This window comes from Aedes albopictus, chromosome 2 (genome assembly GCF_035046485.1).
Source record: "Aedes albopictus strain Foshan chromosome 2, AalbF5, whole genome shotgun sequence".
NCBI classification, from domain to species: domain Eukaryota; kingdom Metazoa; phylum Arthropoda; class Insecta; order Diptera; family Culicidae; genus Aedes; species Aedes albopictus.
The window spans coordinates 40022007-40032990 of record NC_085137.1 but is presented as its reverse complement, the minus strand read 5'-3'; the positions used below and the strand labels follow the sequence as shown (position 1 = coordinate 40032990).

Here is a 10984-nt window from a genome sequence, read left to right as displayed (position 1 = left end):
ATCAGAACCAAATTGCAAATGGACGAAAACGGCTATTCTCGTAATTTTCCACAAATTACAAGCCAATTTGTTGAGAAAATTCAAGAATTTACATTCGATGAACAGGTAGAATTGAGGTTAGGGAATCGCCACTGAACGAACATAAAGTTGCAGTTGTTCTCAGGGTAGTTACCTTCCTAAAGATTCAATTTTCTAGCATTCATTACTAATATTATCGGCAAAAGCTCTAGGGATTAGATTGAAAATTCCCGCTGGAATTTCTTCAGGAATTCATTTAAAAAAAAACAGCAGGAATTCCTCCAGAGATATTTGCATTATTATTTTCAGTGATTCAAACAGGAATTCCTGCAAAGACTCCTACAGGATTTCCTCCAGATATTCCTCCATATATTTTTCCAGAAATTTCTCTGGAATTTTTAGGTATAACTTTTAAAATTTCTCAACGGATTTTTAAGGAATTTATTCATAAATATTTCGAAGGCGTCAAACATGACCTCCTACCAATATCTCAGCAAAATACAGGAATTCCTTCAGAAACACGTTCAGCGAATGCTCCATGAATGCTTTCAGAAAATCCTTCACGATTTTTAAAAGAATTTCACCTGGAATTTTCCTAAAAATTCCTCAATAAACTTTTCTAGAAATTCCACCAAGGGTTTACCAAGAAGTTTCTCCAGGAAGTTCTTCACCAAGAATTTCCCTGGATTTTTTTCAGATTTTCTTCCAAAGGTTCATTCAAGGGTTTTTTCAGAAATTTTTAAAGTAATACTACTCGATAAGGCTTAAGAAATTCCTGCTGGAGCTCATCCTGAATTCCTCTGAATTTTGAGAATTTCTTCATGAGTTATAGCAAGCGAATTCTTCAAAAGTTTTTTAGAATTTTTCGGAATTTCCACAAAAGTTAAGATTTTTGCATTATTATTTTCACTTATTCTAAGAGGAATGCCTGCGAAGACTTCTGCAGGAGTTCATCTAGATATTCCTTCAGGATTTCCTCCAGATATTCCTCCATGTATTTCGCCAGAAATGTCTCTGGCATTTTTAAGGAAATTTTTCAACGGATTTTTTAGGAATTTATTCATAAATATTTCGTAGGATTCTAACATGACCTCCTTTAGCAATATCTCAGCAAAAAACAGGAATTCCTTCAGAAACACGTTTAGAGAATGCTCCACGAATGCTTTCAGTAAATCCACCATGAATTTCTAAAAGAATTTCTTCAGGAATTTACCTAAAATTTACTCAATAACTTTTCTAGGAATTCCACCAAGGGTTTACCAAGAAGTTTCTCCAGGAAGTTTTCCACCAAAAATTTCTATAGATTTTTTTCAGATTTACCCCCAAAAGGTTCATTCAAGAGTATTTTCAGAAAATTTTAGAATAATTCTACTGGAGTTTCTTTCAGAAATTCCTGCTTGGATTTATCATGAAGAACCTCTAAAGAATCCTTCTGAATTTTGAGAATTTCTTCATGAGTTTCAACAAGGGAATTCTTCAAAACTTCTTCAACGAAATTTTTCGGAAATTCTTTTAAATCCTACAAGGGTTCCTTCTGAAAATCCTACATGTTTTTTTTTAATTGCTACAGTAGTTACATCAAAAATTTCTCCTAATTCTTTTTAAAGATTCCTACGGGAATTGTTTCAGAAGTTACCCGAGGGATTTTTGGAGACGTTCTTCTAAAAAATTGCTCGAGGAATCCCTGAAAGAATTTCTAAAGAAATTTCTGGATGATTGTCTGAGGCAATCCCTTGAAAACTCCTGGTGATACCTTTGAAGATTCTTTTAAGAAGTTCCCAGGAGTACTTTAGGCAAATCCTCCACAAATGTTTAAAATTTCCTTAACAAACTTTTCTAGGAATACCACAGACAAACAGACATACTACTTAAAAGAAAATTGCTTCAAAAACATCGTTTGGCACCTCACTAGCACCCTCTATAATGCTCAATCCGAAGCATTAATTTGCAGGTGTTGTTTCCCTCGGCTTGATGTAACAATTTAGCAGGTGACGACTCCCCCGTGGCGTCATCTATTCATAAAACATGAATGAAGGTTCATGATTGAGTCATTTTATGTAAACATTGATCGGCGTAGCGTTCATTTCTCTCCAAAATTGAGAGGTGATGCAGGCACAGCAGCGCCACCATGACACATGCGAGCACAGTCCGAACCACACTATATTTTCAAAATCACCGTTAAATCGTGCGACGATTTCGATTTGAGTAGTATGTCTGTTTGTCTGTGGGAATACCACAAAGGGTTTATCGAAGAGTTTCTCCAGGAAGTTTTGAAGAATTTCCCTAGAACTTCTTCAGATATTCCTCCAGAGATTCATTCATATTTGGAATTTAAGAAATTTCTTTAGGAATTCGTTAAGAAGTTCGTGCCTTGGTTCATCCTGAAATTCCTTCAGGGATTCCTTCGAAAATATTTCTAGAGAATTTAGGCATTTTCTCAGGAGTTTCAGCATGGCATTTCTTTAAAAGTTCTTCCATAAAGTTTTTCGGAGATTCCTCTAAAATTTTCTTGAAAAATTCTTCGGTGATTGTTTCGGAAATTCTGCCAAGAGTTTTTCCAAGATTCCTTTGTAAAATTCCTTCAGTGATTCCTGTTGAAATTCCTACAAGCGTTTCTTTTGTTGAAATTTGCTCCTGCATTTCCATCATAAATATCTCCTGCGATTTCCCCAAATATTCCTACAGGAAATTATCACAGTATCCTCCTGGGATTTTTTCAGAAGTTCTTCCAGAAATTGCACAAAAAAAACTGGAAGAATTCTTGAAAGAGTCCCTGATGGAATTTCTAATGAAATCCCTGGAGGATTTTCTGCGGGAATCCCTTGAAAACTCCTGGTGATACCTTTGGAGACTCCTTTAGTTTGAGCAAATGCTTCAGGATCTTAAATAATTGAGTGATTACCAGTGTTCAAAATCCCATCGGAGAAGTGTTATTTAGTTACAGGATTGAATCCAACTCTGTTGATGGCCATTTGGTTTTGAGGGAAAACAACCTGAACCACCGTGGGAGGGAAACTTCTTGAAGAGCCCATAGAAGAAACTTTTAAAAGAATGCCAAAAGGAAACTCTTGGAGGAATCCCCAGAGGTAACTCCTGGGAATTTTTTGCAGTTTTCATGGGGAATTCCAGGAGGAATCCCCAGATGAAGTTCCTGGAGGAATCCTCTGAGAGAACTTCTGGAGGAATCGCCAGAGAGAACTTTTGGAAGAATCTCTCGAAAGAACCCCTGGAGGAATTTCGCAAAAGAATCCCCAAAAGGATTACCTGGATAAAATCCCTGAAGGAACATCCATCAAAATCCCCAGGAGGAACTTCTGAAAGAATGCTCAGAGAGAATTCTTGGAGAAATCCCAAGAGAGAATTTCTGAAAAAAAAATCAAAAAGTAACTCCTGGGGAAGTTTCTTACGTTCTGGGGATACACTGGATGCTACTCCAGTATCGCCAGACCAGCTACACTCACACAAGGAACCAATGAGATATCTGCCGGGGATTAGCAGGCATCGTCAGTGTGTGAGCGTTGGTGATCTTCTATCTTAAGCGACATGGCGCCTGCTACGTCAGGTTGCAGGTCAATGTGGGGAAGAGAAACGGAAGTGATGATTGCAATCATTTGTATCCACATCAGACCGAATATACCTCTGCGTCTGCACAAATTCATGCGGATATCGGAGTGTTGTAGGATAAAATTGGCAGAGGGCTCACACATTGGTGCGTGGATGCCAAGTATGATAAGATCTATCTAAGAATTGTGTTTTATTATTCTGAAAATGTGCGGCACAGCTCGCATGAGATCGCATAACTCGTAGACGTTATCTGGTAGATACTGTGCAGTGAAAGTTGGAAGGGAGCAAAACGGATTTTTTTTCAATCAGTTTCTGGTTCTAGCGATGGCTCTGAATGAACACATGAATGTACATGAGTTGTATATGTAGAGAGGAGGGAGAAAGTACATAGAAAGATACAGAGTCGGAGGAAAGGGACGGGCCAGGGATTGAACCCAGGACCTTCTGCATACGAATCAGAAACGGTAGCCACCAGACCACCAAGCCCGTCTATTATGCGAACATTCCAGATAGTTGTACATAAAATGGATCACTTAAGCTTTTGGGCTTAGATAGGTATTTTCTCATAGGTACAAAACATGTATTTTATTACCGGTGCTTACTGATTGCACAACCGTTAAAAAACTGTATTTTCTCCGTTCTTCATGGCATTTCTCCATCGTCATCCGATTGATACTCAACTTTGATATCTTCTGCCTCAAATAGGTCTTCCGTCTCCATCGATTGTTCTTTCGCCTGACATTCCTCCTGTTTCATCTGCTTATCAGAGCTCTCTTCAGCGTGGTTGTTGTGTTGTGTCTTTGCAATGTGTTTTTCGAGTCCAGCGCTAAAATAAGATCAAACGATTACTCCAGATCGTTCAGTTGGAACATGTGCTCCAGCACTGCAACTATACCCTGTCTCATATATCACGTGGCAAACGGTGCACTTGTGTCCCTGCCCATGGGCTTTGATTTTATGCCTCCTGCAGCTCCTGCCGGTCTGGAAGTATTGGTGGCAAATGGTACACTCGTAAGCCCGCCATCCGTGGATGTCATGGTAGTGACTTTTTCTCTGCAATTTGCAGTGAAATTTCATCTCCGGGCAACCCATCTCGCACTGGTAGGGCTTAATACCTGCGGGGAAAATTAATTCACAAAAATTATAATCCCTGATCCATAACCAGCTTTAACTGCATGGTTTTTGACCCAAACCTTTGTGTCTGTTCAAATGACCGTCCATAGAAGAAGCTTTAATGAATCGTTTGCAGACTGAACAGGGCTCTTTCTCCGTCTTTGCTTGTTTGTTTTCCGGGTCCGAATTTGCATCTGTTTCAGCTTGTTTTGGATCGATCACGTCCGATTCGTCTCCGTTTGGTATGAATCCCGCATGAATATTGATGTGTTGATCTAGACGAGTTCTGAAATGAATAAGAAGTGTCTGTTTGTTGGCATTCGCATTTGTTTTGTCCTCCCTCGTATTGCTCAAGCCTTTATCTACTGCAGCAGTTCTCTGAACACGCAAAACATTAGCAAGTTTTTAAAGGATGCATTGGAATAGTTAACCCTTTCCTTCCCACGACTTTGAACGACTATTTCCATGCCAAGAAAGCGTTTCCGAAAAAAGTGCTTGAACAAAAGTTATTGCAAATTGGTCAAATTTTTCGAAATCGACGAAAAAAATTTTAGTTGTAAATCAATAGTATTTTGATTGTTTATCAATAGTTCCACTATTGAAACAAGTAGTTGGGAGTTGAGTTTGCCTAATAGGATTACAATCATATTCTAATAACTGTTGCATCATATTCATCTGATTTCGTTTGTCTCGGGTTCGTCGAAAATCGATGGTGCTCTAGAGCAACCATGGGAAGTAGAGGGTTAAAATTTGGTCTGGGAACATTTGGATATGTTCGATGGAGTGAAATTAGCTTTCGCCCAAAACTTCAGAGTTACAGCCGTAGTTCTGTGTCAAAATTATTACAAATACATACATGTTTTACCTTGTTATAAAACTTTTGCTACAAATTGAACATTTGTGACGTTTTGGCAGGTGCACATTTCTTCGGTGATCCATCAGGCTTTTTTTCAGTTCAAATTTTTTATCACAAAAATCGCACTCAAACTGCCCATCAATTTGATCTTCCTGATCATCGATTGTGGGACTTGCTTCTACTTCGGAATTACATTGAAGGGAGTCATACTTGACAACAGGCTTAGACTGAACGAGTACCGTATTTGGTTCATTAGGCTTATCTGCCATAGTACTTTTGATAGTTTTGTTGTGAACCGTCATGTGCCTTGCCACGCGTGAGCTGAAATAAGAATTAATAGTTCAGTGCTTTTTACGCTTGGATTGATCTCGCAGTATCTTACGGTTGTTGGAATCCCTTGCCACAAATTGTGCACTTGAATTTCTTAGATTTGTGAGATTTCCTATGATTGATCAACTTCTGCTTGACTGGAAACACTTTGGCGCAAAATTCACACTTCAATTTGTTACGCTGGATCTCTGTGAATGACTTTCCTTCCAGTACATCTTGAGCATCTAGACAGCGCTGCTTGAAAGCATGGAATTCCTCTAATCGTGTTTGGCAGTCGGTGCAGATCAATTGACTGATAGTATCCGTTTCGGAAACCTTTAAAAGTTAAATTGATTAAAACATTACGAACAATTTGAAACCATCGATTTCGCCCGTTACCGTGATTGAGAGATAGTTGTAGATCCATTGCTGAACATCGTTTTTCATAAATATATTCTGAAGCCGATTTTCACCCAAACATAGTCTGCAAACCTGTTCAATGCTTTCGGAAGTCTCTACTTTGATTTTAAAAGTTTCGGATGTCATTTCTTTGTGCGAAATTGTATTAAAACTTCCTAAACACCAGCAAAATATATTATCTTAGAACCACACTGAAACAGCTTGGTAGACCACAAGTCCACAAACTGCACAAGATGAATGAAAATAAACAAAAACATTCAAAGGCATTCATTCTAGTAGGATACAAATCTTCTAATAAGAATTAACCCTTCATCAGCCTGTAACTGGGGAACATTACATACATTCATTTGACTGTTAATTTGGGTTGAATTGCACTATTTTGACGATTAGCAGTGCGATAACTGCTTGTTGCACCTACCGAACTTGCAGTTGAAAAGCATTGAAAGCTCAGTTTCTTGGGCGATTCAGGCAAGGAATTTCTTATGCCGAGAAATTCCTTCTGAATTGCAAACAGCTCTAGGGCTGCTTAAACCGTTTACACCATCTATCTGAACGTCTACTGTATTTAAATGCATAATACGGGCTGATACACGGCTTATTCAAATGCTTAGTGGTTACCTGGGTACTTGGGAGTAATACAGGTTAACCTTTTGAGAGATTTTTGACCAAGTGTATCATAATAAATATCTCAGCCGTCTGTCAACCGATTTGGGTTCTCTTAGCACCAAATGAAAGCAGTATCCTTGTAAAAGGCCCTGAAATTTTATTTCGAATGGACATTTGGTTACTGAGATATCTTTCGAAGAGTATTTCAATAAATTCCTTTTTTTATTATTATACTCGTTTGTTATCTTGCATGAGCTTTTGACCAGTCTATGGGAAATTATTGTTCAATCAAGGGTTCAATCAATAATGCTGACTTCAGCCAACTAGCTAATTCCAAAACTGATTAGCATAGTAGATATATTATTTTTGTCCTTTTTACATCATAACCTTGAATACCAAGTACTTCGGAGCTAATTTATTCGACTGATTAAGAGATATTAGACAAAGTGTATCTCGCTAATTTTCTTATTCATTTGTTAATCGATTCAAGATCTTTTGGCAGTTAACAAAAGATACAATATTCCAGAATATGTAAGCTATTTTTAAAAAATGTCACACAAGATTCTAGAAGGTGTCTGGCATTTCTGGTAGTTTAGTCCATGGTCCATAATGCACTAGATGCCAAATCCACAATATTTTCTAGAACTTTTGGTCCATCACACAAAATAAATATGTTAAATACAAATAATACAACAATAGTTTTAATAAGTGTAAGAAGGGTTCTGTTCACCATAGGTGGATTAAATCGGTTTTTTTTTTCATAATTATGTATAAAATAATCATAATTAATTTTGAACCAATCGACCTATTTTTTTCGTACACGGATAGTACTAACCGTGCCTACATGTGTACAAAATTTCATGAGTATCGGTTCAAAATTGACTGAATTGGGTTTACTATGATTCTTTGAATTACCAGAACACATATTCTAAAACTGAAAAGTAGGACGACACTAGATTTCGGTTTTGTAGATCTTACTCCGTAACTCATCCTAAAAAGGTGATCTACCCCTCAACCATTTATTCCTCAGCACAGGTCGCCTGACACCTTGGATTGGGGCTCCCTGTTTGGAGGACTTTTACCCCCGAAACATAGGATCCGTAGTGCTATTCTAAGCCGGCAGCGACATTAGCAAAAAAAAAATTTCTGAATATTCAAAATACAAAAGATTATCCTTAAACCACTTGACCAGTAGAAATTATTTGATGGGCATTTATGCAACATATTTGTAGTTTGCTTAAAATTTGAACTACTTCAAAATTGTGTATTGTTTTTCATTTCATTTATTTTTAAACAACCATGTTGATATGGAAATTTCGCTCTGTAATTCATATCGGTTCGCGAGGTTCACTGCTAACAGTATATCTCGATTGTTCCTGAAGGAATTATTGGAGGAATTCCTAAAGAAATTCAAAAATTATGAGTTTTTTCTGTAGGTCTTTTTTTGGAAATGCATCCAGAAGTTTCTTCGTGAATTCCTCCAGGCTGACTTTCTGTGGATATCCTTTCGGAAATTTTTCGGAACTCTTCCACTCTGAAGTATTTTCAAACGCGAATAAACACGCAGAGTGGATGCTAAACGTAGATGAAGGTTCCTTGGAGATACTGTCGCAAAGAAACTTTATTCTAAACTTCCGCTTTGGCGAAACGCAGCTGAGAAAGGTGAAATATCCTGGGCAGCGTCATTCGGAGATAACTGCCACTCCTCCCAAAGGTAACGCATCAACTGTAGGTGCAAAATCGAACATAACGGAATATACAAAGGAACCTTTCATTGGTTCAAGCAGTAAAGATGGCCAGCATTCCACGAAAAGGAGTGTGCCTGAAAGGATGCCTGATAAGATGAGAGAAACCCGTGTATTTCTTGAAAATGAAAACGATAGGACCATCGCTTCCTGCAAAGGCAAAGAAAAGCGTTCACTGCCTTCTCATGAAACCGATTAAGTTCGTGCAGGTGAACCTCCATCACGCAAAGGGTGCGTCTGCTGTGTTGAGTCGGAGGTTCTGTAAGCAAGGCTTGGGCGTGGCTCTAATTCAGGAGCCATGGTCCAATAAAGGAAAAATACTTGGTATTGAAACACAAAATTGTAAGTTGTTCTATGACGAAACTCAGAGTTCACCTAGAACTGCTGTATTAATTGATAAAACACTCAAATGCTATCCAATTACAGAATTTATTAAACGAGACATTGTTGCGGTCATGGTGGAGGTACCAACAACTAGGGGAAAAACAGAGGTCGTTGTGGCTTCAGCGTACTTCCCTGGTGATGATACTGTGGTTCCTCCTCCTGAGATCGATCCATTCGTCCAAAAATGCAGAGAAATCAACAAGCCATTCATTCTTGGGTGTGACGCCAACGCCCATCATACGGTGTGGGGAAGTACGGATATCAACAGTCGAGGTGAGTGCCTATTGGATTATCTCTCAGCAAGTAACATAGATATATGTAATAAGGGAAATGAACCAACTTTTTCAAACGCAATCAGACAAGAAGTTTTAGACTTGACTTTATGCAACGCTGCAATTTATGAAAGAATTTCAAACTGGCATGTGTCGGATGAAACCTCTTTGTCTGATCATAGACATATTATGTTTGAATGGAAGGAAGGCGATTGCCTTGCTACTACATTCAGAAATCCCAGGAAAACAAACTGGGATCAATATGTACAAAATCTGAATACGAGCTTAGTAACGGAGAGGGGAAAGATTGATTCAATTCAGGAATTAGAATCCTTTTCTCAAAAGTTAAACGATAAGATACTCAGTTCATTTTACCAAAGCTGTCCTACCAAACGAGCGTCCTCAATCAGAGACGTGCCGTGGTGGAGTACAAAACTTGAACGACTTCGGAAAATATCTCGTAAAATGTTTAATAGAGCGAAAGCTACTTCAGACTGGTCTCAGTATAGGAAGTCTTTAACTGAATATAATAATGAAATAAGGAAAGCTAAACGAAGATCTTGGGTTCGAACATGTGAAAACATCAGCAATACCCCTGAAGTTGCAAGGCTACAGAAATTGCTAGCAAAAGATCACACCAGTGAACTCGGATATTTAAAACGTAATGATGGGGATTTTACAAAAACTCCTCGCGAAACTTTAGACTTAATGATGGAGACTCATTTCCCTGGATCGGTTCAATGTGCAGATCCGGTAAGATCTGAAGGCCTTGATGGTGAAAGGTGTTCTATGAAGACATCTTACATGTCTACCAGAACAGAAAACATCAGTCCAGATCTAGCCGACAATATCTTCACGAGAGCCAGAGTAGAGAATGCAGTTAGATCTTTTCAGCCTTTCAAATCTGCTGGAGTAGACGGAATATTTCCTGCACTTCTTCAAAAGGGCGAGGCAGTTTTAATTCCGTCTCTAATAGAGATTTTCAAGGCAAGTATAAGATTGAACTACATTCCATCAAAATGGAGAAAAGTAAAAGTCATTTTTGTACCAAAGGTAGGGAAGCGGAATAGGACGCATCCTAAATCATACAGACCCATCAGTCTTTCATCAGTTTTGTTAAAGACTATGGAGAAAGTTCTTAACGATTTTATTAGTTCAAACTACATGCAAGAACATCCACTATCAGAAACCCAGTTTGCATACCAATCTGGGAAGTCAACAGTCACGGCGTTGCAATCTCTGGTGTCTAAAGTGGAAAAAACACTTACAGCAAAAGAAATAGCACTATGTTCATTTTTGGATATTGAAGGTGCTTTTGATAACACTTCCTATTCTTCGATGGCTCGTGCCATGGTAAAAAAGGGCTTTGATACGGCTATCATTAACTGGATTCATTCTATGCTTGCAAAAAGAGAAATCATTTCTGAGCTAGGTGGGTCGTCTATAATGATTAAGGCAACGAAAGGTTGTCCTCAAGGAGGGGTCCTTTCACCACTGATGTGGTCCTTAGTTGTAGACGATCTGCTAAGAAGCTTGGAGACACTTGGTTTCGAGGTTGTAGGCTTCGCAGATGATATTGTCATCATAGTAAGAGGAAAGTTTGATAGTATCATTTCAGAGAGAATGCAACAGGCTCTGCAATTTACCCATTCATGGTGTGTGCAGGAAGGCCTTAACGTCAACCCCTCAAAAGTAGT

At 38.4% G+C, this 10984-nt stretch overlaps 1 protein-coding gene across 1 annotated transcript; it reads right to left on the bottom strand.

The window, feature by feature from the left end:
• Positions 1-4125: 4125 nt before the first annotated feature.
• On the bottom strand, positions 4126-6517 carry LOC109621838 (zinc finger protein 84-like). Its single transcript, XM_020076012.3, has 6 exons — positions 6260-6517; positions 5934-6196; positions 5561-5872; positions 4776-4981; positions 4478-4697; positions 4126-4408 (listed from the first exon to the last, which is right to left on the bottom strand). The coding sequence occupies exons 1-6, from the start codon at positions 6404-6406 to the stop codon at positions 4225-4227; spliced, it is 1332 nt and encodes a 443-aa protein (XP_019931571.2). The 5' UTR covers positions 6407-6517; the 3' UTR covers positions 4126-4224.
• Positions 6518-10984: the final 4467 nt, after the last annotated feature.

What these genes read in the sequence shown, in the direction of transcription:
- LOC109621838 (XM_020076012.3), bottom strand. Translation starts at nt 6,406, where the DNA reads ATGACATCCGAAACTTTTAAAATCAAAGTAGAGACTTCCGAAAGCATT. An exon ending in ACAACTATCTCTCAATCACG is followed by an intron (nt 6,197 to 6,259) that starts GTAACGGGCGAA and finishes TAACTTTTAAAG; the next exon opens with GTTTCCGAAACGGATACTAT. An exon ending in CACGTGATATATGAGACAGG is followed by an intron (nt 4,409 to 4,477) that starts GTATAGTTGCAG and finishes ATCTTATTTTAG; the next exon opens with CGCTGGACTCGAAAAACACA.